Source organism: Oncorhynchus mykiss, chromosome 7, assembly GCF_013265735.2.
Source record: "Oncorhynchus mykiss isolate Arlee chromosome 7, USDA_OmykA_1.1, whole genome shotgun sequence".
Taxonomy (NCBI): domain Eukaryota; kingdom Metazoa; phylum Chordata; class Actinopteri; order Salmoniformes; family Salmonidae; genus Oncorhynchus; species Oncorhynchus mykiss.
In genome coordinates, this window is record NC_048571.1 from 10,684,388 (window position 1) to 10,712,380 (window position 27,993).

Genomic DNA, 27,993 nt, shown 5'->3' on the forward strand with positions numbered 1-27,993 from the left:
GATAAAAAGTACAGACTGCACTATAAACACCAGGCTAAAAACTACAGACTACACTATAAACACCAGGCTAAAAACTACAGACTACACTATAAACACCAAGATAAAAACTACAGACTACACTATAAACACCAGGCTAAAAACTACAGACTACACTATAAACACCAGTATAAAAACTACAGACTACACTATAAACACCAGGCTAAAAACTACAGACTACACTATAAACACCAGGCTAAAAAACTACAGACTACACTATAAACACCAGGCTAAAAACTACGGACTACACTATAAACACCAAGATAAAAAGTACAGACTGCACTATAAACACCAGGCTAAAAACTACAGACTACACTATAAACACAAAGATAAAAAGTACAGACTGCACTATAAACTAAGACTAAGGAGATGATTGTGGACTACAGGAAAAGGAGGACCTGAGCATGCCCCCATTTTCGTCGACAGGGCTGTAATGGAGCAGGTTGAGAGCTTCAAGTTCCTTGGTGTCCACATCACCAACAAACTAGAATGGTCCAAACACACCAAGACAGTCGTGAAGAGGGCACGACAAAGCCTATTCCCCCTCAGGAAACTAAAAAGATTTGGCATGGGTCCTGAGATCCTCAAAAGGTTCTACAGCTGCAACATTGAGAGCATCCTGACTGGTTGCATCACTGCCTGGTACGGCAATTGCTCGGCCTACGGCCCAGTACATCACTGGGGCTAAGCTGCCTGCCATCCTGGACGTCTACAACAGGCGGTGTCAGAAGAAGGCCCTAAAAATTGTCAAAGACCCCAGCCACCCCAGTCATAGACTGTTCTCTCTACTACAGCATGGCAAGCGGTACCGGAGTGCCAAGTCTAGGACAAAAAGGCTTCTCAACAGTTTTTACACCCAAGCCATAAGACTCCTGAACAGGTTAACAAATGCCTACCCGGACTATTTGCATTGTGTGCCCTCTTTTACGCTGCTGCTACTCTCTGTTTATCATGTATGCATAGTCACTTTAACTATACATTCATGTACATACTACCTCAATTGGCCCGACCAACCAGTGCTCCCGCACATTGGCTAACCGGGCTACCTGCATTGTGTCCTGCCACCCTCCGCCAACCCCTCTTTTACACTACTGCTACTCTCTGTTCATCATATATGCATAGTCACTTTAACCATATCTACATGTACATACTACCTCAATCAGCCCCACTAACTGTCTGTATGTAGCCTCGCTATTTTTATAGCCTTGCTACTGTATATAGCCTCGATACTGTTATTTTTCACTATTTTTTTCCCTGATGTTTTTATTTCTTTCACCTCGTTCACCTAATACCTTTTTTGCACTATTGGATAGAGCCTGTAAGTAAGCATTTCACTGTAAAGTACACCTGTTGTATTTGGCACACATGACAAATAAACTTTGATTTGATTTGAAACACCAGGCTGGCAGCAAGCACGCAACTGAGAGGTCAAATTAATGAGTTAGAGAGTGGGACTATGTGACAGACAAAACAGGATGCCATTGATTTGAATTCTGTGGTTTAAAGTAAACATGGTGGGTGGCATAAGTAAACAAGAAACCTTTCAACACAATGGATCATTCTTTTCGTTTTTTACAACTTTTAAAATTGCTCTTTGCCATTGTTAAAAGCAGGCAATACAAACATTGATAGTGTAAATGATTAGTTATTGGAGAAACAAGACCAAGATGAGACTCTGGACAAGGCGGATACGGTATATTAAAGGCCGTTTATTCAGACATGATGATATCTGGCAAACGTGCAGCACGGCTCCTATTCGTCCAACCCTTAGGGAGCTTTCGGAAAAAGAGGAGGTACAACATATTTGGGCAGTACATTTATACATTGAAATGACGTAGGTAGATTCTAGTAGTCCTGGCTCCTGGTTGGTTGTTCATAGGTGATAGACAGTCCTCTCCAGCCTGGTGTCAGTATCCCATTGGTTCTCGACAGAGTTCTTTGTCTTTGGAGCCCATCCCAAAGGGTTTTGAGCAGTGTAATTTATGGGTTGTCAGTGTGTTTTATCTTATTCCGCCACCCTGGTGGGGGTTTCCCGTGCAGTTAGTATATTGAGAAACAGAGAGAGAGGGAGGGTATAACACAGAGTACAAGCCAAAATTGTATGGTTAAGCCCAGGCAGACAACAGTCAGTGAATGCGTCATTACATGTTTTAATATGTTATTACAACAATAGGGAAAAGCTTTTACAGTATTAGTTATAACATTTCATACAGCAATTGCCCCACATTGATACTGGTAATACAGTACAGTTCATGTGAGAGATATAATCAGCTCCAGCTCGTGGCTTCAGCCAATCAGATTGTCCACATGCACCCCACACTCTGCCCATGCACTGACCATGCATCCTGTGATTGGTCAGATGTTCCTAGCTAGCCCAACACTGGCCAGTCAGTTCTGTTGCATGCTCTCTCAAGTGTATCAGTATTAACTGCAAGATAACACACACAGACTTGATAAAAGCAAATTAGATGTTCATGCAAATATGTTTCTAGTACAAGAGGGTTCTAATATAAAATATAGGAAGTGGAATAAGAACATATAATTTACTTAAATATTGTTCATCCGTCGTGCTGTCCTAATGAAGCGGGTGTGTCCTGTCCTAATGCAGCGGGTGTGTTCTGCCCTTATCTGTTATCAAGTCCTCCAGGCAGGGTGTGTTCTGTCCTGATGGGGCTGGTGCGTCGATCCATCCTGATGGGGCGGGTGTGTTCTGTCCTGATGGGGCGGGTGTGTTCTGCCCTGATGGGGCGGGTGTGTTCTGCCCTGATGGGGCGGGCGTGTTCTGTCCTGATGTGTGCAGTCCGTCTTGGTCGTTTAAGTGGCCCAGAATTGTCTTTATTCATCTTTCTTCTCCATCGGCTTCCAGGCTCTGGTCTTGTCATTTTGAGTCTCCAATATTATTCAATAGAGATACAATTAATTACAGCTAGCCCAGTGCCACAACTCACACAATATCATCAAGATTCGTAGGCCTAATACATCTTATAAAGATTCAAGATGCAACACTAATATGCATTACCAAATTAAATTGTTAGGAATTTTGTCCCTTATATACAGTACACACATATGCTGAAATACTAAGGCTACCAGCTAGGCAAACGTTATATTGTAATTCAATATGCATGGGGGTCTCGACTGAAGTATATTATGTGATAAACTTGCATTACTAATACAAAAAGATAACTATATTTTACTTAGTTAGCTCTTGCAAACACTGATGCAACTTTTCCCTGTGAGTTTGTACAAGCTCCCTGGCAAAATCATATAACAATATTTCATATTTCAATGAAACATGGTGAAGCCCCAAAATTGCCCTCGCTAGAAGCCTGTGTTTCAGACATAAGGAAGTGGATGGCTGCAAACTTTCTACTTTTAAACTCGGACAAAACAGAGATATTTGTTCTAGGTCCCAAGAAACAAAGATCTTCTGTTGAATCTGACAATTAATCTTGATGGTTGTACAGTTGTCTCAAATAAAACTGTGAAGGACCTCGGCATTACTCTGGACCCTGATCTCTCTTTTGACGAACATATCAAGACTTTTTCAAGGACAGCTTTTTTCCATCTACGTAACATTGCAAAAATCAGAAACTTTCTGTCCAAAAATTATGCAGAAAAATGTATCCATGCTTTTGTTACTTCTAGGTTAGACTACTGCAATGCTCTACTTTCCGGCTACCTGGATAAAGCACTAAATAAACTTCAGTTAGTGCTAAATACGGCTGCTAGAATCCTGACTAGAACCAAAAAATGTGATCATATTACTCCCGTGCTAGCCTCCCTACACTGGCTTCCTGTTAAGGCAAGGGCTGATTTCAAGGTTTTACTGCTAACCTACAAAGCATTACATGGGCTTGCTCCTACCTATCTTTCCGATTTGGTCCTGCCGTACATACCTACACGTACGCTACTGTCACAAGATGCAGGCCTCCTTATTGTCCCTAAAATTTCTAAGCAAACAGCTGGAGGCAGGGCTTTCTCCTATAGAGCACCATGTTTATGGAACGGTCTGTCTACCCATGTGAGAGACGTAGACTCATCTCTTCAGTGGGTCATATGATTGAGTGTAGTCTGGCCCAGGAGTGTGAAGGTGAACGGAAAGACTCTGGAGCAACGAACCGCCCTAGCTGTCTCTGCCTGGCCGGTTCCCCTCTTTCCACTGGGATTCTCTGCCTCTAACCCTATTACAGGGGCTGAGTCACTGGCTTACTGGTGCTCTTCCATGCCGTCTCTGGGAGGGGTGCGTCACTTGAGTGGGTTGAGTCACTGACGTGATCTTCCTGTCTGGGTTGGCGCCCCCCCTTGGGTTGTGCCGTGGCGGAGATCTTTGAGGGCTATACTCGGCCTTGTCTCAGGATGGTAAGTTGGTGGTTGAAGATATCCCTCTAGTGGTGTGGGGGCTGTGGCAAAGTGGGTGGGGTTATATCCTTCTTGTTTGGCCCTGTCCGGGTAGTATCATCGGTGTCCTGACCCCTCCTGTCTCAGCCTCCAGTATTTATGCTGCAGTAGTTTATGTGTCAGGGGGCTAGGGTCAGTTTGATATATCTGGAGTACTTCTCCTGTCTTATCCGGTGTCCTGTGTGAATTTAAGTTTGCTCTCTCTAATTCTCTTTCTCTCTTTCTTTCTCTCTCTCGGAGGACCTGAGCCCTAGGACCATGCCTCAGGACTACCTGGCATGATGACTCCTTGCTATCCCCAGTCCACCTGGCAGTGCTGCTGCTCCAGTTTCAACTGTTCTGCCTGCGGCTATGGAACCCTGACCTTTTTCACCGGACGTGCTACCTGTCCCAGACCTGCTGTTTTCAACTCTCTAGAGACAGCAGGAGTGGTAGAGATACTCTTAATGATCGGCTATGAAAAGCCAACTGACATTTTCTCCTGAGGTGCTGACTTGCTGCACCCTCAACAACCACTGTGATTATTATTATTTGACCATGCTGGTCATTTATGGCATCTTGGCCATGTTCTGTTATAATCTCCACCCGGCACAGCCAGAAGAGGACTGGCCACCCCTCATAGTCTGGTTCCTCTCTAGGTTTCTTCCTAGGTTTTGGCCTTTCTAGGGAGTTTTTCCTAGCCACCGTGCTTCTACATCTGCATTGCTTGCAGTTTGGGGTTTTAGGCTGGGTTTCTGTACAGCACTTTGAGATATCAGCTGATGTAAGAAGGGCTATATAAAGAAATTTGATTTGATATAACGTGTATTTGCTCCCTGGCAACTACCTAATCAACCCTGTTTCGCGTTTATTTCAAAGAACATATAACTCATTGGATGACTTTACTTGAAATGTGATTGGATGCCAGTCAAAGACCCACGTGAAAGACGGTTGGAATTAAGATTGGGGTCATTGCTTTGCTGATGCTGACGATGAGTGATCCACAGATCCACGCAGATCCTTGCCGCAGATAGTTTGAATTTGCTAAGTAAAGAAGGTAAGAATAATAATCAACTGAATACACTGTGAACGATTAAATGTTCGTACCCCAAGGTGAAATAATAATATATGTAATATATCATTTTCAGGGCTATATCAAAATGGAAAATGATAACATGCTGTTGTATTTCTGAGCAGCCAGCTGCATGTAGTTACAGTAATATAGCTATAACTGGGTTTGCAGCTAAGAAGAATTTTCCTCCATAGAGACAAAGGTTTTCCACAAAGAAAGTGTAGGATATGTCTCCAGAATTGGACCCAAATGAGCATTCTGGTACGTACTGCACTAATCTGAAATCATATGAATGTCTGCTACCTGTAGGATAAGCACCAGGAGAATATGATGTGCATTTATGTGTCTCTTTTCATGTGTCTCAACCAGTGATCTTTTGAGTAACATAGGGCTTTAACATTTTCTCTCCTTGTATTCAATTTCTCTTTCAGGACATTTTGCTTTTGTGAGGTTTGAGAATGGATGCACTGCAAAAATCTTCCAAACATCTGATATTCTAGGTGAAGAGGCAGTTCCTATCAGACAGCTGCAAGATCTTAGGTCAGGAGTAACCATTCTAGCCAAGTGGTCAGACGGCAGATTTTACAAGGCCACTGTTGAATACACTGGGCAGCCAGACCAGATTGAAAAAAAGGTTTGAAAGAAAAACAATGACAGATTCTTAGATATGGACAAGCAAGAGAAGGGCTTCCCACCTCAACCAACAGTATGTCAGTCACCCACATCTGAACATTTAAGCTCAGTGTTCAAGTGACACTGTAATAATTGAGGAGCCCACTGTCTGAACACGGTGAAGATGTCAGATCAATACCTACTCTCTGCAGACAAAACACAGCCTGTCCATCTCTATGGTGGCAATGCACTCACCCTGGTGAGACAGCATCAACCAGCCCCAATTGAACAGCATGCACCAACCCCAGTTGGACAGCATTCCCCAACCCCTATGGGACAGGACACACCCACCCTGGTGAGACAGCATCCACCAGCAGATCAGGGACATCTTCCCCTAGCCCCAGTGGGACAGCACTCACCAGCCCCCAATGGATGGAATTCACCAGCCCCAGTGGGACAGCACTCACCAGCCCCCAATGGATGGAATTCACCAGCCCCAGTGGGACAGCTCTCACCAGCCCCCAATGGATGGAATTCACCAGCCCCAGTGGGACAGCATTCACCAGCCCCCAATGGATGGAATTCACCAGCCCCTGTGGGACAGCACTCACCAGCCCCCAATGGATGGAATTCACCAGCCCCAGTGGGACAGCACTCACCAGCCCCCAATGGATGGAATTCACCAGCCCCTGTGGGACAGCACTCACCAGCCCCCAATGGATGGAAAGCACCAGCCTCAGTGGGACAGCACACACCAGCCGCACGGCAGCTATGTGATGGTTGCAGGTATGAGGTTGAAAAAAATCCTGTGTGACAAGGGAAGGGTGGAGGAAGTCATTTTGAGTATAGGTAAGTAATTAATATCATGTCACCTATCAAACTTTATTTTGTGAAGTTGAATTGTAAATAATTTTGAACAACTTCTCCAACCCCATTTCTGGTGGGGTTTTTTTTACATTTGGAAGAGTGATTGGGCCTAATAATAATGAATGTACTGTATGTGCTATTGTCTCATCTCAGACCCAGTCCAGATCCGAGAGCTGCACATCGTTGGAGAGCAACATTGTGAGCTACAGGAGAGAAAGCCATCGGTGCTGTCCGGCGAGCGAGAGTTGTTTCCTGACAGTGGCATGTTCCTCTCATCCTTCCACCTTGCTGCCATCCATCAGGCATCTAGGCAAGATTTCTTGCATCTGTTTCAGATCCTTTTTGACCGTTTTTTCTCAGTGGAAGAATGTGTCAATTCATTTGCCTTTGGACGCCATGGCAAGATCCCCGAGAGGAAGCGAGTCCTCGACCGGAAGAAGGTCAGCGGAATTCTAAGTATTTTCTCAAAGCTAGGTTACTTTGTTACTTAACTGCCTACAGCAAATTAGGATGGATGGGAATGAAAAGTGAGATGCTTTGTTGATATAATAAGCACTGTTGAATACATTTGTTGAACTGTATCAGTTTTCATTCTTGTTTTGAACAGCTAATCATTAATACTGCAAATGAATGCTAACAAATTAAATTATCAATTGTCTCATCTCATTAATCAAGCTGATGTATAGCTTCTGTAGTAATTTTAAGAGAAATAAATGAGACGAGGATGCACATACAATGTAGAGATCTCCTTTATGGCTCATACTTCTTAGACATTTCTGAAATGATCCCCTCAGACAAAGATCATTAGACTAATAAAAGTCTCAAACTTGTCTCAGGAACTTATCATTATTGCTCCTCTAAAATAACAGAGGCAAGGATGAGCTCAACGGTTTACAATGATGAGACCTCTGCTGATCATACTTCTCGAATAATGCTAAAACGATAATCTCAATTCAATTCATGTGTCCTATATATGTATCATAGAAGTCTCTAACATCTCAATATTTTTCCCAGGGGGACTTTAGGAGCAATAACCCAGACACAAATGGTCACAGAATGATTCCAAATTGAGAAGCTCTAGGTAGTCACAAAAGATCTGGAGGATATCCGAGTGAACAACAGATTGTTTTCCTATGGGCAGTACAGTATAATACAGAGAAGCAGTATAGTATAGAGTAGTATAGTACAGTATTGACTCAATTCCTCCTGCCTGTAACCCAGTGGATCATCCACTCTGTAACTAATTCCTAAGGTGAGGGCCACCACAACCGCAGGCAGTCCTAAAGGAGAGAATGTTGTTATTGCCTGGTAGTTTTGCATTTTATTTAACTAGGCAAGTGAGCTAAGAATTCATTCTTATTTCTAACGACGGTCTACCCCGGCCAATCCCGGACGACACTGTACGCTGGCCTATGTGACTCCCAATCAGAGACAGCCTGGAATCGAACCAGGGTTTGTAATGACGCCTCTAGACCTGAGATGCAGTGCCTTAGACCTCTGTGCCACTCAGGAGCCCATGCATGCAGCCATATTCAGAGTATTTGGAAAGTATTCAGACCCCTGACCTTTTACACATTTTGTTACCTTACAGTCTTATTCTAAAATGGAATAAATACAATTGTTTCCTCATCAATGTAAAAACAATACCCCATAATGACAAAGCGAAAAGAGGTTTTTAGACATTTTTGCAAATGTATTTATTAGCTTCTAAATGAGAGAATTGGTTTTCATGAGTGAACTATGCTCAAGTCAGTGGCCCCGCCCATGTGAACAGACATCGGTTGTAAACTATGAAACACGGCCCTCTCTCCCAACCCTATATAAGCCCCTTTATGAAAATGTAACTTTCAGTTCCAAGGACGTGCGGACTTGAGGTCCCCATGTTGAAATGACAAAGACCACCTACAGAACTAAGCCAACAAAATTAGCATCGAATTCCAATGTGAAGGTGACGACCTATACGCCGGAAGGATGAATTTTGACTATACCAGCCAGAATATAGCATGAGCTTAAAGTATGGCAACTTGGTATGAACTTTGAACTCTTATTCACTAAAGAAGTGATACCTCCTAGCCATTGCGTTAGCGCAGAAACTGTAGACGTGGGCTAGGAGAGGAAGGACAGAGTATCAGTCCTACCACACAACGACGGTACTACCAAGTATCCGTTCTACCACCAGACACCAACCGATCGAAGCTCAGAGTAAATATTTATTGCATTTTCCTTTTCCAAATGGGCGGTTATTTAGAATGCATAAGATTCTGTATTTACGAGAGTAGCTGCCTACAGCCCGATCTTCCCGCTCTTTCATTCTTTCATTCAAAACCCAACCCCCTTTCTTTGTGTAACCAGCCGTCATATCTGTTCCGTCCTCTAGGGACGTTTTTCTTTGACATAATTTGTAATATGATCCATTCTGTGTAGATGTAATTCTGTGAGATTATTTAGGTATTTAGTAAATAAATAAACCAAATTTTGTATTGCTGATTCAACTTGTTAGCCAGGATTCGTGAAGATAACCAAGAATTTACAACTTTCAGATGAGACTGAATAAGACAACGATTAAATATTGACTGCTATTGATATAAAGGATTACCAGGTCTTTAAGAGTTTATTCGGAAGATAACAGCTCTATAAACATTATTTCGTGGTGCCCCGACTTTCTAGGTAATTATTTAGCTGATTATCTTAAATCAGGTAATATTAATTACAGAGAAATTATTTTATAGAACAGCATGTCATATCACCTAATCCGGCATAGCCAAAGACACAACAACTGTATCCGTCACAGCACAGACAAAACATTCTTCAATCATTGACTATAAACCAAACTTTAAAATTCATAAACCAAATTGTAAAATCAGTAAGGTCATATATTATTATTATTACAGAGTCTGCATTAACATGCAGGTACCAGATAATGATTTAGTATTGAAATTAAGGGGACAGTACTTTACATTGGTTTCAACACAACGCACGTTGTCAACAGGATCAGTAAAGACAACAAAGTACATTTTTTGGTAAATAGATCAGACATGACTGGATGAATACATTAGATACACATGGATGAATACTGTGAGGACCAGTCAACCAATAGCATTACCCTTCTCTGCAAAACATTATTTGTTGCAGCTGGAAAGGTACAGTACATGTTTTGGTAAACAGAAAAACATTTTTCCACTGGAGCAGGTGTAATTAGATCTCCTGATTCGAGGGTTAGAATAAAAAGTGATAACTGTCTTGGAGGTCTGGATTAGAATTTGAGGCCACTAGAAGGTGTACTTCTCTAGGACATGGGTTCAACGCTGAAGTACATGTAACACAAAACTCATCATATACTAAGAGAAAACTGTTCCAATGAAAGGAAGTTGTTCCTTAAGTAACCATGGTAATAAGACAGATGAACCCAACTGCAGAGATGACAAATGATGCCTTTACATTGACATTATTAATTCATGTAATTCATTCAATAATCTCCCATACGCAAAGCTGCTACAGCATAGCCATTTATTGTTATTTAACAATGTACATCTCATTTAGAAACAATTGAATTGTTGAGTACTGTCAACATGAAAATGTGCATTGACAGCAGCACACAACAATATGGATGCAATCTGACCACTGCTCTTGCCTTTCTCTTAACCCTTTCCGTTCAGCTCTGGATGGCTCCTCTCTTTAAGGCCACATTATGTCCTGATCTAGTCTTGGGTATGTCCCAATTATAACGTCTGCCTCCTGAAGTGTACACTCGTTCACTATTTCACCCACAAATCTAAAAACATTGGATTCGCAGAGGCACTGTCCATAGCAGGGATGGTGAACTGCTGGTCTGGTGTAGGCCCGCAAATACATTTCCAAAAATGAAAGGAAAAGAATGAGGAACTCAGTCGGGTTCAATAACTTGTTGAAAGTTAGAATAGAAGAAAACACAAGGTGCAATTTCAATGTTTGGTTGTGCATCAGCAGTTTCTCTCTTGTTATGTTAGTCTCTGATAGTCACTCAATTAGCCCATGTCAGCAAACATTTGTTTAGACTGGTAAAATAGTCTAGCCAGCGATCTAAACTTGTAGTAATCATGGTCGAATTACCAAATGGGGAAGGTCATTCTCACTCAGATATCATAATAAAAAGTTGGGTGAGAAATTTCAAGAAATTAGCTGAAAAACTGCACATTTCTCTCCACCCAATTGCAAATTATTAGAATTCCATGAAATTAGTTAAGTTACAAAATCTCTCCTCGCCATGGCAAATTGTGTAGAATATCAGGAAATTAATTCTAAAACATACTTTTTTCCTCTCCATTGTCATTGGGGGGGGGGGGGGGGGGGGGGGGGGCGCTAAAACTTTGTGCACACAAAATTCCACTTGGGGCACCCAAAAGGCTAGGGCCGGCTCTGACTGGATGTGTGGGTATGGATGAGTTTATTTATTTAACCAGGCAAGTCAGTTAAGAACAAATTCTTATTTTCAATGACAGCGTAGGAACAGAACAACAGGCAGAACAACAGATTTTTACCTTGTCAGCTCAGGGATTTGATCTTGCAACCTTTCAGTTACTTATCCAACGCTCTAACCACTAGGCTACCTGCCGCCCCAAGGTTAGGTAGACCCGCGAGCTACTGCGGCATGATGAGTTCAGATGTTTTGTGGTCCCCACCCCATCAAAGGTGCCTATCCCTGGTCTAGTGAGAGTTTCTACCATATTTATTATTCCAGTCATTTCCTTTCAAATCAGTGAACAAGTGCAAACTTGTGGAGGAAGGAGCGATAATTAGAACGTATGTCTAAGACTGGAGGTACAGTAACTAGCGTACTATCCCTTGCAGGACAGATTATGGCAGCCAGCTCCATAGATCAGGATGAGATATAAGAGGATGGGTTTCTAACGCAGCAGGACGGGTCAACATTAAACCCTGGAGTCTCAGATAGACAACTCAAGTCTTAATCAGTCTACAGGCTCCAGAGCCAGGAGATGAGATAATGGAGGTTAGAGGGTTTACCAGGAAGACGACAGGACAGCCTGCTGAGTATTCCAATTAGTCCTACAACTATCAATTAGGGATGGCGAGATGGGGATGTAGAATTCAAATATAGATGGAAGATGGGCCTAGAAGTGGTGTCAGACAGTGGCAGGCAGCAATAGTCATTCCTTGTCAGTTGTTTAAATAATTTAGTCCTCTATCATAATTTCTTCTTCTTGTCTTGTGTGGAGGTGAACCAGGCGTCCAGCAGCTTCTTGCTGTAGTAGATCTGCCAGCCGTGCACCTGCACCGCGATCACCATCACCAGGTACATGACGGACACGGCAGAGAAGCCGAAGATGAAGCGGTAGGCCTTGCCGTGGCGGTACAGCTGCTGGGCCACCGGGAACATCTCCATGCCCCCGTAGATGAGCGGTGCTATGCAGAAGAGGCCGGCACTGATCATGGAGATCACCAGGTAGCTGATGTTGTTTTTGGGCAGGGCCATGAAGCTGAAGAGGGAGGGGATGATACTGAGCAAGTAGGGGTACTCCCACTGGTAGGGAGCAGCCACCACACTGTGGGACACTAGGTTCAGCTGGCTCACTGTCACCTGGGCAGCTAAGAGGAGCCAGATCAGAACATGGACGATGTTCAGCTTACGGATCTCGGACTTGAGGGCGACACTAATGAGAAAGACAGAGGAGAAGCACAAGAACATGTAATGTTTCAAATGGGTCACTGTGAACAAAACCTGTCATCTTGTTTTTATGTAGGCACTTAACCCTAATCGCTCCTGTAATCCGGTCTGGATAAGAGCGTCTGCTAAATGACTAAAATGCAAAAACATTCAAATGTTATTTTTATTTCACCTTTATTTAACCAGGTAGGCTAGTTGAGAACAAGTTCTCATTTGCAACTGTGACCTGGCCAAGATAAAGCATAGCAGTGTGAACAGACAACAACACAGAGTTACACATGGAGTAAACAATTAACAAGTCAAAAACAGTAGAAAAAAAAGAATCTATATACTTTGTGTGTAAAAGGCATGAGGAGGTAGGCAATAAATAGGCCATAGGAGCGAATAATTACAATTTGGCAGATTAACACTGGAGTGATAAATGATTAGATGAACATGTGCAGGTAGAGATACTGGTGTGGAAAAGAGAAGAAAAGTAAATAAAATAAAAACAGTATGGGGATGAGGTAGGTAAATTGGGTGGGCTATATACCGATGGACTATGTACAGCTGCAGCGATCGGTTAGCTGCTCAGATAGCAGATATTTAAAGTTGGTGAGGGAGATAAAAGTCACCAACTTCAGAGATTTTTGCAATGAGAGCGAACCTCATCTGGTAGTGTGAGGCCACTCTCTCGCGGTGCTGAAAGTCACTTCCATCTGTGCCAGTAGCTCGAGGTCCAGCTCGGGAAGCCATGGTTACCGCCTGTCCAAAAAACTCAAAGTAAAACATGTCATTCATTGTGTTAGAGCTTTCTAAGGTGTTCATTAGTGCTCATTAGTTATTTCACAACTGCAGATAAGTATACAGCATTCGCTATCACTCTCGAAGACATTGTAACCTAATGGCAGTCTAATTACATTAGACAACTAGCCTTTAAAATAACAGAACTAATACAATTTGTATGAAATGAGCGATACCAATGAATTAATAATTGCATTAGTCACATGCACTGTAAACAGGTGTAGACTAACAGTGAAATGCTTACTTACGGGCCCTTCCCACAATGCAGAGAGAAAAATAGAACAATAACAGAAAGATGATAACAAAGAATAAATACACAATGAGTAACGATACTTAGCTATATGTAACAGTATAAATTTTGTCCGTCCCCGAACCAGGAACCCTCTGCACACATCAACAACTGACACCCACGAAGCATCATTACCCATCGCTCCACAAAAGCCTCAGCCCTTGCAGAGCAAGGGGAACAACTTCTTCAAGGTCTGAGAGTGACGTCACCGATTGAAACACTATTAGCGCGCACCACCGCTAACTAGCTAGCCATTTCACATCGGTTACATATATACACACAGAGTACCAGTACCGAGTCAATGATAACATGACTATATACACGGGGTACCAGTACTGAGTCAATTACAACCTGACAAAATAATGGGGTACCAGTACTGAGTAACGATGACTTGGCTATATAAACTGAGTACCAGTACCAAGTCAATGTAATTGAGGTAGATATTTACATATAGGTAGGGGTAAAGTGTTTAGGCAACAGGATAGATAATAAGCAGTATCAGCAGCATATGTGATGACTCAAAAGGTAGCTATTTGGTTACTATTTAACAGTCTTATGGCTAAGGGGTAGATGCTGTTCAGGGTCCTGTTGGCAGGAGGTACCGCCTGCCGTGCGGTAGTACAGATAACAAACAGTCTTATGGCTAAGGAGTAGAAGCTGTTCAGGGTCCTGTTGGCAGTAGGTACCGCCTGCCGTGCGGTAGTACAGATAACAGTCTTATGGCTAAGGAGTAGAAGCTGTTCAGGGTCCTGTTGGCAGTAGGTACCGCCTGCCGTGCGGTAGTACAGATAACAGTCTTATGGCTAAGGAGTAGAAGCTGTTCAGGGTCCTGTTGGCAGTAGGTACCGCCTGCCGTGCGGTAGTACAGATAACAGTCTTATGGCTAAGGAGTAGAAGCTGTTCAGGGTCCTGTTGGCAGTAGGTACCGCCTGCCGTGCGGTAGTACAGATAACAGTCTTATGGCTAAGGAGTAGAAGCTGTTCAGGGTCCTGTTGGCAGGAGGTACCGCCTGCCGTGCGGTAGTACAGATAACAGTCTTATGGCTAAGGAGTAGAAGCTGTTCAGGGTCCTGTTGGCAGTAGGTACCGCCTGCCGTGCGGTAGTACAGATAACAGTCTTATGGCTAAGGAGTAGAAGCTGTTCAGGGTCCTGTTGGCAGTAGGTACAGCCTGCCGTGCGGTAGTACAGATAACAGTCTATGACTTGTGTGAATAAGGTCTATGCATTAGACTAATAGATTAGTTGAGGCATAAATACAGAAATGACTTGTGCAAAGCATAGCTGATCCTCCTAGTTTTCCTAAAGGTTACCCAGTGAACTTGACAGTGGACACATGAGGATGATGGGCATGTGGATTAACACTAGCTTGGCTACCCTCTGCTTTCCTGTCCCCTTCTGCTGGCTTATCAGATAACGCCAGGCCAGGCGAGGATGATTTCTAGTTAGGAAGTCAAATATTTAAATCCCCCCTGTGGGATATTTAGAAAGAGCCCAGAGGCGCTTGTGTTAAAACATTCAACCGGCCTGATTCCAATACAGTTTTTTAAAGACAAGAGTTAGTTAGCTAGCAAGCATCATCAGCTATTAGTATGTCGTTTTTAAAACGACCTGCTGCTTGTAAACTAAACAAGCATGCTCACAGTTCGTCCTGGACTGTGAGTGGGGAAATGCATGACAATGTAACGTTACAAGTCAAAATGTAAAAAGTCACCCAGACAATTTTAAAGTTACCAAGCTAGCTAGCATCATCAGCTATTAGTATGCAGTTTCTAAATCGACCAGCTGTTTGTACTAAACTAGCCAGCTTGCCAACTTAGTGGTACTGCTAGCTTAAGTCTCATTGGCATAGACACCTTGCAAGAACAAACTGCAGCTAAAGTTTCGTTTGCTAGACATACGTTAATGTAATACTTACTGTATGATCAGTACAACCGTAGTCGTTACACTTTCAATGACGAAACTCGGTGGACATTCCTCCTTTCTCCCGTAGACATGTGCAATACGGAAGTGTTGACTATTCAGTCTGTGATTGGACAGATGACTGAACGGAGGGTAGTGGGGGACAATCCAAAAAGTTATACTATAGTTGGAAACAGAAACGCTCATTGCGAAAGGCTATGATCTTCTTCTTCTTCGTGAGGTTCGAAATAAGTTTGTTAATTGAACTTTTATAAATCCATTGAACAATATTATAAATCCATTACACTTTGTGATACAAAATTGGAAAAGGGGAAATGGGAAAAATAAAAAAATATTTTTAATTACCCTACCAACTAACCTTATTAAACTCATTAAAACCCACCACCTTATTTCACTACTTTAACCGTATCTGATTCTACCCCAGGCCAACGACCTGAGAGGACGGGACACTACCACTCAACACACCCTGTAACTCTTCTGAAGTTAAATCTCGTACCCCCAGGTACTTTTCTGCAGCTGCCACCACAACATATATTTTCTGTGACTTTACATTCCATCACCATGGTACAGTTGATAACCATTGCTAAGGAGCCAACCTTACTGAAACATACAGTATATCACTCATTGGCCTATCCCTCTGTTCTGGCACAGATCTACTATTCACAGGGATCCTCTCAGAATCCCTTACCCTTGATCCACCCTCCTCTACTTTCTTCACTGCCTCATAATAGGACATCTTCTGCACCACTCTGACCCTGGCCACCTCAACCCTCCTCTCTCGCACCGGACACCTCCAATTCTCCGCAACATGGGCACAGTTGACACACATTTTTTTTCCCATCGAAACTACACATTGCTCTGTCCCATGTCCTCCTTCACACTTCCCACATCTTGAATTATCCCTCCTGCACACTGCTGCAACCTGCCCATAAATGTGACACCTATAACACCGCAGTGTATTGTATGATATATGAGAGATGCATAATTAGTGGTTTGTCAAATATAAATGATTCTTTATGTAAACATTTGCAACAAATGCATGATATTGAATTTTGTGAGTGTATGCAGTGTTGTACAGGTATTGACAAAAATTATGATGATGATCTTTTTGAAAACAGTGAGTAACCAACAATAGCATGTGTTGGACCCTCGTTACCACTGCAAGCCTTAATGCTCGAATCAGTTTTGTTTTGGAATATTGGCTGTACAAACAGTAAGTTACAAGTGACCAAATGGGATATGTGTATGTTCAGACAGCAGTCATTTGCTGACATGGCTATGGCAGTTGTCATAGTAATGACAGGTGTGTGCGCTGTGGTGTAGGCTGATTGGTGGTGGTGCTCTGGTTCCTATCGCTCAAAAGTTATGTAACAGGGTAAGGTGACAACAATGCCTGCCATGGATGTTTACTAGTTGCTTTAAATGTTCAAAATCATAGTGTAAGAACTCAAAGGATAAGATGATTCAACTTTAAAAACAAGTCCTTTTTGGATAGCCATAGCAGGCAACTAGCTCGCTAGGTAGCACATTCACTAATTTGCTTGTAAACAATTAACAAGCAAGTTGGCTACCACATGTTCCTGTCAAACTGTCAGAGTGGCCAGCAAGCAGCAAGATATGCCAAATAAGTCAGATTTGACAGTTCAGACTCAAGTCGCATGGCCAGGACTCAGATTTGACAGTTCAGACTCAAGTCGCATGGCCAGGACTCAGATTTGACAGTTCAGACTCAAGTCGCATGGCCAGGACTCAGATTTGACAGTTCAGACTCAAGTCGCATGGCCAGGACTCAGATTTGACAGTTCAGACTCAAGTCGCATGGCCAGGACTCAGATTTGACAGTTCAGACTCAAGTCGCATGGCCAGGACTCAGATTAGACAGTTCAGACTCAAGTCGCATGGCCAGGACTCAGATTAGACAGTTCAGACTCAAGTCGCATGGCCAGGACTCAGATTAGACAGTTCAGACTCAAGTCGCATGGCCAGGACTCAGATTAGACAGTTCAGACTCAAGTCGCATGGCCAGGACTCAGATTAGACAGTTCAGACTCAAGTCGCATGGCCAGGACTCAGATTAGACAGTTCAGACTCAAGTCGCATGGCCAGGACTCAGATTTGACAGTTCAGACTCAAGTCGCATGGCCAGGACTCAGATTTGACAGTTCAGACTCAAGTCGCATGGCCAGGACTCAGATTTGACAGTTCAGACTCAAGTCGCATGGCCAGGACTCAGATTAGACAGTTCAGACTCAAGTCGCATGGCCAGGACTCAGATTAGACAGTTCAGACTCAAGTCGCATGGCCAGGACTCAGATTAGACAGTTCAGACTCAAGTCGCATGGCCAGGACTCAGATTAGACAGTTCAGACTCAAGTCGCATGGCCAGGACTCAGATTAGACAGTTCAGACTCAAGTCGCATGGCCAGGACTCAGATTAGACAGTTCAGACTCAAGTCGCATGGCCAGAACTCAGATTTGACAGTTCAGACTCAAGTCGCATGGCCAGGACTCAGATTAGACAGTTCAGACTCAAGTCGCATGGCCAGGACTCAGATTAGACAGTTCAGACTCAAATCGCATGGCCAGGACTCAGATTAGACAGTTCAGACTCAAGTCGCATGGCCAGGACTCAGATTTGACAGTTCAGACTCAAGTCGCATGGCCAGGACTCAGATTAGACAGTTCAGACTCAAGTCGCATGGCCAGGACTCAGATTAGACAGTTCAGACTCAAGTCGCATGGCCAGGACTCAGATTAGACAGTTCAGACTCAAGTCGCATGGCCAGGACTCAGATTAGACAGTTCAGACTCAAGTCGCATGGCCAGGACTCAGATTAGACTGTTCAGACTCAAGTCGCATGGCCAGGACTCAGATTTGACAGTTCAGACTCAAGTCGCATGGCCAGGACTCAGATTTGTATCTGATTTCATACCACCTATGAAGATGATTTGAAATGTGGTTTGAAATATCTGATTCCATGTGCTTTTTAGCGGTTCAGATGGCAGGAAAAATAATACATTAAAATCTGATATACAAATACATAGTATTTGAGTCACTTCAAACTGCCAATGTGAACACAGCTTGTGTGCAGGCCCAATGTGAACACAGCTTGTGTGCAGGCCCAATGTGAACACAGCTTGTGTGCAGGCCCAATGTGAACACAGCTTGTGTGCAGGCCCAATGTGAACACAGCTTGTGTGCAGGCCCAATGTGAACACAGCTTGTGTGCAGGCCCAATGTGAACACAGCTTGTGTGCAGGCCCAATGTGAACACAGCTTGTGTGCAGGCCCAATGTGAACACAGCTTGTGTGCAGGCCCAATGTGAACACAGCTTGTGTGCAGGCCCAATGTGAACATAGCTTGTGTGCAGGCCCAATGTGAACACAGCTTGTGTGCAGGCCCAATGTGAACACAGCTTGTGTGCAGGCCCAATGTGAACATAGCTTGTGTGCAGGCCCAATGTGAACACAGCTTGTGTGCAGGCCCAATGTGAACACAGCTTGTGTGCAGGCCCAATGTGAACACAGCTTGTGTGCAGGCCCAATGTGAACACAGCTTGTGTGCAGGCCCAATGTGAACACAGCTTGTGTGCAGGCCCAATGTGAACACAGCTTGTGTGCAGGCCCAATGCAACAAGTAGCAATCAAAGAAGACAACACATTGTTTTAATCACTTCATCTTTATTTAGAAAAACAACAATAGTGCCAAAAACATTATACTAAGTTCTTCATTTGGTTATATGTTTAGCACCATTGTCAGGTAACATTTCTTTTTTCCTTCAAGGCAGTCTCAACAGGTATACACATTTACAATTTCAGACAAAATCAGTAGTTAAACAAATAAATGACAGAGAGGAATACTGCCACATACCTTAGAGAAGTGTGGTTGACTTTTAAACTTAATGTGCATATTGTAAATGTTGACTATACACACCTTCAAACTCCCATAACTCATTTATTTATTAATGCACAACAGATGAAATGGGCAGTTTACAAATAAATGTCTTCACTATGTTGCATATCAATTGAATTTTATTTTAGGTTCCAAACCATGAAACAATCTCATTTCCAAATATGATATCAATAAATAAAAATGGTAGACACTACTGCATAATCTGGAACAACGTGAATAAATTGATGATAAAAAAGAAATCAATCTGTCGTGGAGGAACTATGGGATCAGGAAAATCATGTTGTTAAAGGGGAACATACTGTGAATGTAACAGTGTTACTTATATGCCAAAAGTATAATCTGGCATGAAATAAAGACATTAGAATGTCTTCTGAAAAGTCCACACATGGAAGAATTACCTCTGAAGAATAATTGTGTACTAACATTAGGTATGCATGACAGATAAAGCTGATGCGTTGATGCTTGCTTATGAAAGCTGCGGTAGACGGCTAGCCCTTTAGTGGCGTCATAATGGCTGTGACTGTTGGAATGCTAAGAACGGATATACTGAGTGCACATAACATAAATCTGATATGCAAATATAAAATACAAACGAATGCTATGTATTCACATAAGGAGAAGAACATGTTGGGCAAATGTAATAATTCCATCCTAAAATAGTTCTCTTTAATAAAAAAAATAACACATTGTTTCCATTTTAATATGCTGCTATCCACAGTAGCGCCATAGCATGTCAGCAACCATGTTTTCTCTATAAACACTGTCAATCACGTGAGGTGGATGACACTGCTACAACTGGGATAGTCAGTATTCTCAATCATTTGCAACATTTCCACCCCCTATTAACCAACAGAAATTGTAATTTGCATAATTATCTGAATATCTACATACAGACATCTCAAACAATTTTTCTGAGGGTTTTGCCAAATTAATTTCTGGGGTAAACGAAATGTATTGCAGAGAGATTGATTTATGTTTTTTTTCTCACCCATCTAATACTGCAAAACAAAGGCAGAAACATTCTATAGCTGTAGCACTCACACATTCATTGGATACTTCTGAGCCGAGTAGTAGTTTTCACTGTTGTCATCATGTGTCACTATTGAGGTTTTCAACAGTTTTAAATGAATAAAACACTAATAAAACAGCTATGTAGTGAGTTGTGGTGTGGATGCCCTTTTTGTTGTTGATCTTTACATTGGGTACAATAAATATCCGGAGAATGAAGAGTGGACATATTGACCGGCATAAAGTCCTGCTGCCTGGTCAGATGGAAGCTGTACATGCACAGTGTCTCCTTGCTGTAAGGGGAGCACAGCACTCCCTGACGCCTGGTCCAGGCTGCCCTTTTTGTACTCATCATATGTGTACATCACAGGCTCATTGTTCTTGACCAGCGCCACCCACACATTCGCTCCTTTGCAGTGGACGTGGTAAGCAAAGTAATAGATTCCCGGTATGGTACAGCTGAAGACGCCGGTTTGGGGATTGTAGTCCTGATGGCCATTGTACAGGAGCTTGTCGAAGACAACAGGGGAGCCTACGGGGGGGAAAGGATTGGTGAGCTGAGCCGTGAATGCTGGCATCTCCAGGCCGTTCCTGTCCCCTCCATTCTTTGGTTTCTTGTAACCGCCTTGTTTAAGACCGTCCAGACCAGGACCCAGCTCAGGGAGGATTTCACCAAGACCAGGTGGTTGGGTGGGGGGTCCGGGTGGGCCAGGGGGACCAGGTTGTCCTGGTTGTCCAGGCTGACCAGGGGGTCCACCGTTGCCAGGTTTCCCTTGGGGCCCTAAAGCGCCTGGAACACCAGGTTTACCTTCGCCGGGGTAGCCAGGTTTCCCTGGAGGACCAAGCTCGCCTTTTGGCCCGGGAAGACCGGGAGGACCAAGTGGCCCACCTGGACCAAAATTTCCAGGGATTCCCTTGGGTCCCTGGTGACCTTTTTCTCCGGGCATTCCACCTTCTCCCCTTGAACCGGGCATTCCGGGAGCTCCAGGGAGGCCAGGTAACCCTTTGTGGCCGTTATCCCCTTTCGGACCCAGTGGCCCTGGTATACCTCTCGGTCCTGGTTGACCACCCTCTCCAGGATACCCACCCTGTCCAGGAAGCCCTGGAGGCCCTGGCTCACCTTTAGGACCTGGCAGCCCCTTTGGCCCTCCATTGCCACCTTCTCCCTTCGGACCTGGGAAACCAAGACCCCCAGGTGGCCCAATGGAACCGGGCAGGCCCGGTGGCCCGTTGGGTCCAGGAAGGCCTTCCTGCCCTGGGAGACCTCCATGACCTTTGTCACCTTTTGGGCCTGGAGCTCCAGGAAAACCTCCATGTCCTTTGTCTCCTTTTGGTCCAGGATATCCTGGCTTTCCGTAACCAGGTAGGCCTGGGCCCCCTGGCAAACCTGGTGGGCCTGATTCTCCTTTACCACCTGGGAACCCTGGTTGTCCTGGCAAACCATCTTGCCCGGGCTTGCCAATACCTGGTAGCCCAGGTGGTCCTGGTTCTCCTCCTTCACCTGGTGGACCAGCAAGTCCTCCTTCTCCAGGTGGGCCTGGTTTTCCTGCCCCCCCGGGCAATCCTGGTAGTCCATTCAGACCTGGTTTTCCAACCCCTGGCAAACCCCCTTGACCAGGAGGCCCAGGTGGTCCACCAGGTCCTTTCAAACCTGGCAATCCTGGCAAGCCAATCCCTTTGTCTCCCTTGGGCCCAGGAAGACCAGGCAGTCCAGGTATGCCCTTGTGTCCAGGCTCTCCTCGAGGCCCAGGCTGCCCAGGCAGTCCCTGACCCCCTGGCTTCCCGATGCCTGGCAGGCCTGGTGGCCCTGGAAGACCTGGCCCCCCAGGCATCCCCATTGGTCCTACATCACCACCAGGACCAAGGTCGCCCTTCGGACCTGGCTGGCCGCCTCCACCAGGTTTACCGGGCATTCCCGGCATTCCGGGTTTCCCTATCCCAGGATACCCTTGGGGACCAGGAGGGCCTGGTTTTCCATGGGGGCCGGGTATCCCTTGACCTAGCATCCCTGGAGGGCCCTGTGGTCCTGGAGGCCCTTGGGCTCCTGGTGGCCCCTCAGGACCAGGACCCTGTAGTCCCCTATCATCAGGTGGTGGGCCTCCAAGGCCTTTCCCATTACTGGGATATGACTGACCTGTGGATGACATCAATTAGCATTTATCATGAATTACTGACTGGAGTTAGTGACTTAGGTATCTCATTGAGCACATAGGAACATGACCAATTAATATGCATGGACATTGGGGTAAGCCCAATGGACCTTCATCCGTAGATGATGGGCCAAATTATTATATTTGAAAATGAATGCCAAAAGCTGGCTTTAATGTCCCCCTTGGACACAGGGTGCTGATAGTGGATGTTAAAAGCATGTTACATTTCCTAGTTATCGAACATACTTTCTTTCCGCCTTCTCTGATTCCTTGCTTGATTGTTGAAACAGTCAAAATACACATTTATGTGAAATGTCTTACACTCTTAGAAAAAAGGTTTCCAAAAGGGTTCTTTGGCTGTTCCCATAGGATAACCCTTTTTTGTTCCAGGGAAAACACTTTTTGGTTCCATGTAGAACCCTCTGTGGAAAAGGTCCTACATGGAACCCAAAAAGGTTCATACCTGGAACCAAAAAGGTTCTTCAGAGGGTTCTCCTATAGGGACAGCCAAAGAACCCTTTTAGGTTCTAGATCGCACCTTTTTTCTCAGTGTGTACAGTATCTGCAATATGCCGTATATCAAATCAAAGTGTATTGGTCACCTACAAAGATGTGCAGGTGTTATAGCAGGTGTTGCGAAATGGTTAGGATGCTAGCTCCAAAAGTGAAATAGAATGACTCGCAAATACAATACAAATAATAAAACATCTAAACAAGAAATAGCAGAATGAGTCCAATTAACAATCCAGTGGTAGATATATTAGAATGAGCATGCGTCAGAATCCAGAATATAAATACGTGGTGTGTATAGACAGTATATCATTTGGAAGGAAAATGGTTTGTATAGTAGTAGCTATATTAGGATGAGCTATGTGGAGAACACAGTACAGACATACACAGTGAGTAAACAACAGTGTATTTTGCCTGCTTAGCATGTGATTTGTCAAGGATGCTTTTATAACCCATGAGCTGGATCTGATTTCCTGTGGATGTTATGACAGATGAGAAGAATCTTGGAAAAGCAGTTGAGAGGTGTTTTGAATGGAACTAACATGTCAGAGACGGGGTAATGGTTTCATGTCAGCACTGCACCATGAACCTCTGGTTGTACCATACTGTCCATGTTGGCTTTCCCTTCAAACCCACATTGGTGGCCATGTCCATGATCCAATTTCAAATCTAAATATGGTTCAAATATACTATTGTTTAGCCTACACTGTTAGAAAAAAAGGTGCTATCTAGAACCAAAAACGGTTCTCTAGCTGTCCCCACAGGAGAACCCTTTAAATAATCATTTTTAGTTCCAAGTAGAACCTTTTTGGTTCCATGTAGAACCAAAAGGGTTCTCCTATGGGGACAAACAAATAACCTATTTTTTTATAAGCGTGTACATTTTTGTGATGTACACAATCTATTAAAATCTCACCTTTTCCCTTGCCCTTATTGGGTGGCATCTGGGGTTGTTCGTGCATCTGTGGAAGCATCTGTGGAAGCTCTTGCCCATACTGTGGCAGCACATATGGAATCTCTTTGCCGTATGGCATATGTTGTGGCATTTCCTTCCCGTACTGTTGCTTGGGCAGCCCGTCCCCATTCCCGTTCCCGTTCCCATTCCCATACCCGTTCCCTAGGGGCATGTGAGGTATCTGTTGCATGGGCTGGTGCTGCTGGGGAAGGTGCTGCTGTGGGTGCTGCGGCTGCTTGTGCCCGTAATATGCCGCCCCACGGGCATGGTGGCGTAGTACTAGACACAGCTGGAGTGCCACCACCAATAGATGAGTAGAGGGGAGGGGCTTGGCCATGTCCTATAGGAGAGAGAGAGGGCAGGTCAGCAGAATGAGATTTTCAAGACCATATAATGAGTTAAGCAGATGAGATTTTCAAGACCATAGAATGAGTTAAACAGATGAGATTTTCAAGATCATAGAATGAGTTAAACAGATGAGATTTTCAAGACCATAGAATTAGTTAAACAGATGAGATTTTCAAGACCATAGAATGAGTTAAACAGATGAGATTTTCAAGACCATATAATGAGTTAAACAGAGGTATTCTGACAGATATATTAGAGAAAATGTATGGCAGTACAATAACCCCTTGCCGAAGTTTCTCGGAATCCTGAGAGCTAAGATAAGTGTGCTATTTAACATTTTGTAGCGAGGACTCAGGATGCGCACTATAAACATATGAAAATACACAGCGAGGGACTCCCAAATTTTCTGATCATACTGTACTCTGAAACATTTTAAAAGCCATCTTTTTGTGGAACAGATAATGAATAATTCTGACAAGTTAAATCACATGGATTTGAGTTTAATACTGCCAGGGTGGACAGCCAGGCCACTCTTTAAGGGCAGACATTTTTGGCTCTGAAACCACAACACTCTTATTCAGAGGTGGGGTTTTGAGTTACTGGGCGGGTAGGAAATGAGAGCGAGCTCCTTGTTGTTGTGGATATCAGTTCCTGCTCTAATGAAGAGATGTGTTTTGAGTTACTGGGCGGGTAGGAAATGAGAGCGAGCTCCTTGTTGTTGTGGATGTCAGTTCCTGCTCTAATAAAGAGATGTGTTTTGCATCATTGAGAAGCGAATGTGCAACATTTCGACCTGAAAATAATCAGACGCGTTACTTCCAAGCTTCACACAGTACAGTTGTTACTGATCCAGTGGGCCTACCCCAGTGTAACGAGGGAAGAGGTGATTCATCATACAACTCTATTTCTCTATTTTTAAAGTGATATATCTTGAAAACTTGATTGTTGACACGCAAAACATTTTGGGATAATATCAACCACAGACTAATGAAAGAAATACCAAAAGAAGAGTTTTAACACTACAGTATGCTTGTTTGGGTTTTAAAGAGAACATTTTGTTCAAACAAGGTGTTAGAGTACATTTGGAGGGACACTGAGCTAGCTGTAAGATTACTGTTGATCAGTGGAGGCTGCTGAGGGGAGGACGACTGCTAATAATGACTGGAACGGAACCAATGGAACGGCATCAAAAAGATGGAAACCATGTGTTTGTATTTGATACAGTACCATTCCACTGATTCGGCTCCAGGCATTACCATGAGCCAGTTCTCCACCAACCTCCTGTGCTGTTCATACATTATGATTAGTCTTATTCCAGACACCTAGACAAAACAACTGTGAAAGGTGAGGAGTTAGATGCAACATGGCAGAGTTTAAACATGACAGTCTTCACAGCACATCTATTCCCACTGGGCAAGAACTGGTTGAATCAACGCTGTTTCACATAATTTCAACAAAATAAATCCTGTGACGTTGAAGCAACGTGGACAACTGATTGGATTTGGATTTCACGTTGAATTCACGTTAATTGACAACTCAACCAAATGGAAATCAAAACTAGACTGTTGAGCTGACGTCTGTGCACAGTGGGTTGTCAGTATATGCTAAGTACATGCAGTACAACACTGACATGGCATTTAAGGGACCTCCTCAGACCAAAGGAAAAGCAATGACTAAATGGACAATTGGCATGTGTGGTTCTTGTAGACATCAGCATGGACCACAGACTACCATACCACCTAAATCAAGTCATTTATGGTTTGACTTGGCAAAAACATCTCTGCTTTCACTAACCATTTAATGCACAGTTTGTCTACGCAGTAACCATTTGTACGTGCTCAACACTGGATAAAATGACCTCACTCTGTCCAAGTCAAGGTTGTGATTCTCCATGCTTTCATAAGAATCAGTCTGGCCAGGCTGTGAACAGGAGAGAACAGCAGTGAGTCCATTTATATCCCACATGCCAGATGTATTATTTCTCAGAAAACAAGCAGGAAGCAAGGGAACAGGATAACATTTGGTTTAATGCTCAGCCAAAATGAATTGCCCTAAAAAAGCTTCAATGCTGACTTTATCAAGTCTTGGTTGTGACAGACTGCTTAGAAACAGGAGGTCGGCACATTGGACCTAGTCAAAGCTACGGAACACTTTGACTTTCAGGGTTTTCCAAATTTCACTAATGTCATCGGTCCTGTTGATCAAACATCTTTAAAATGTTTACTGGTAGAATTAAGCATCATTTCTCATTTACAACCACTGTAGGAGCATACCAGGAACAACTTGTTGATGGAATTGATGTATCCCATGAGCCAGTGCGAAATAAGAAAAACACATAAACACCAAATCACTCCACACTGTTCCTTAACACTGCCAACTACCAAGCTATGAAAGCACCATAATATACATCCAGACCTTCGCGTTTTTACCATGATGTCTTGGAAATGAGCACATTACCATGTCATTAGACTGAAGGGCGCTACCCACATAAAAAATACTACAGTTTACTATAGAATACTACACTACTTATTATAGAATTCTGTATAAAACTGTAGTATGCTATAGAGTACTATACTACACACTGTAGTATCCTTCGATCATGTGTAGTACTTAGTATAAAATTTTGTAGTATACAATAGTAAATACTAGTGTTATCTGCAAAAAAATACTATAGTAAATAATATTGAAATGACAGCAAAAACACTACAGTGAATGCTACAATAAAGTCCACAGAAACAATACAGTGAATAAAACAGTATTCCTACCATGGTATACACTATAGTTGTTTTTCATGTGGGTAGGCTGCTGGAGCCACACAAATCAGAGGGCTGCCGACAGTGTTACACAGTCCACCCGCTTACTGTTAATGCAATGTCAGTGTTGTGTCAGCTAACATTGGCTCAGCCAGCAGACATTCCAATTTCAGCTACAAATTCTTTGTGTGTAGTGTAAGTAGTGGATCTGTAGACATGAATATGGTTGATGTTATCACTCTATACACTGCGAAGGCTGCCAGATTGTATTCATGGATAACATTTGTAGGCCTATAGTGTACAGTCACTCACCACCTCCATAACCTGTTGCATTGTGGGGGGACGTGTGCTGTAGGCCAGTGACTACTTATTCAATTATTCTATTTCCCTCTGCTAATTTTGCTTTAGTGTTTTAATAGCAACATCAGCCATTTTGTTAGAGTTTGGAATTGGTTTTGGAAAGCAGCGCTGGATGGATTCTCCTCGCCAGAATAGCAGTCATTAGGTTGAGGAATAACACACGAGACGTAATGGGAATAATGCCTCTATTATTCCAACCACCAATATTAAAATAATACAATTACAATAAGTCCATGGAGGAAGCATCAAGAGGCTGTGCCACATGTCAGTGTAGGGCAGACCAGAGAGGAAGAATGGCCTGTAATATTCACTCTGTTCATTCTCAGAGCAACAACATGAGTGGAGCTACGCCCATTCCCTTCATTCCATGAACGACC

The 27,993-nt window shown here is 43.5% G+C and overlaps 2 protein-coding genes across 3 annotated transcripts in view; both read right to left on the reverse strand.

Moving 5' to 3' along the window:
- Positions 1–10,454: 10,454 nt before the first annotated feature.
- LOC110527189 (protein jagunal homolog 1-B) lies at positions 10,455–15,747 on the reverse strand. Its single transcript, XM_021608331.2, has 3 exons — positions 15,614–15,747; positions 13,273–13,382; positions 10,455–12,612 (listed from the first exon to the last, which is right to left on the reverse strand). Exons 2-3 carry the CDS (start codon positions 13,359–13,361, stop codon positions 12,147–12,149), a joined length of 555 nt encoding a protein of 184 aa, XP_021464006.1. The 5' UTR covers positions 13,362–13,382; positions 15,614–15,747; the 3' UTR covers positions 10,455–12,146.
- Positions 15,748–19,280: 3,533 nt separating this feature from the next.
- Positions 19,281–27,993, reverse strand: part of LOC110527188 (collagen alpha-1(VIII) chain) — a 33,668-nt gene continuing 24,955 nt past the window's right edge. The window contains exons 1-3 of one of the 2 annotated variants that reach the window (XM_036982521.1): positions 26,298–26,432; positions 24,117–24,495; positions 19,281–22,674 (exon numbers count right to left, since the gene is read on the reverse strand). In XM_036982521.1, the coding sequence (XP_036838416.1) occupies positions 20,726–22,674; positions 24,117–24,495; positions 26,298–26,300 (2,331 nt within the window). In that variant the 5' untranslated portion in view covers positions 26,301–26,432 and the 3' untranslated portion in view covers positions 19,281–20,725. Of the gene's footprint in view, positions 22,675–24,116; positions 24,496–26,297; positions 26,433–27,993 lie in introns of those variants that run through there. The other variant, XM_021608328.2, reaches the window with a different exon arrangement.

Coding starts and splice junctions, on each gene's coding strand:
- LOC110527189 (XM_021608331.2), bottom strand. CDS start 13,361: ATGGCTTCCCGAGCTGGACCTCGAGCTACTGGCACAGATGGAAGTGAC. Junction 12,613..13,272: donor GCCTCACACTACCAGATGAG/GTTCGCTCTCAT, acceptor CTTTCTCATTAG/TGTCGCCCTCAAGTCCGAGA.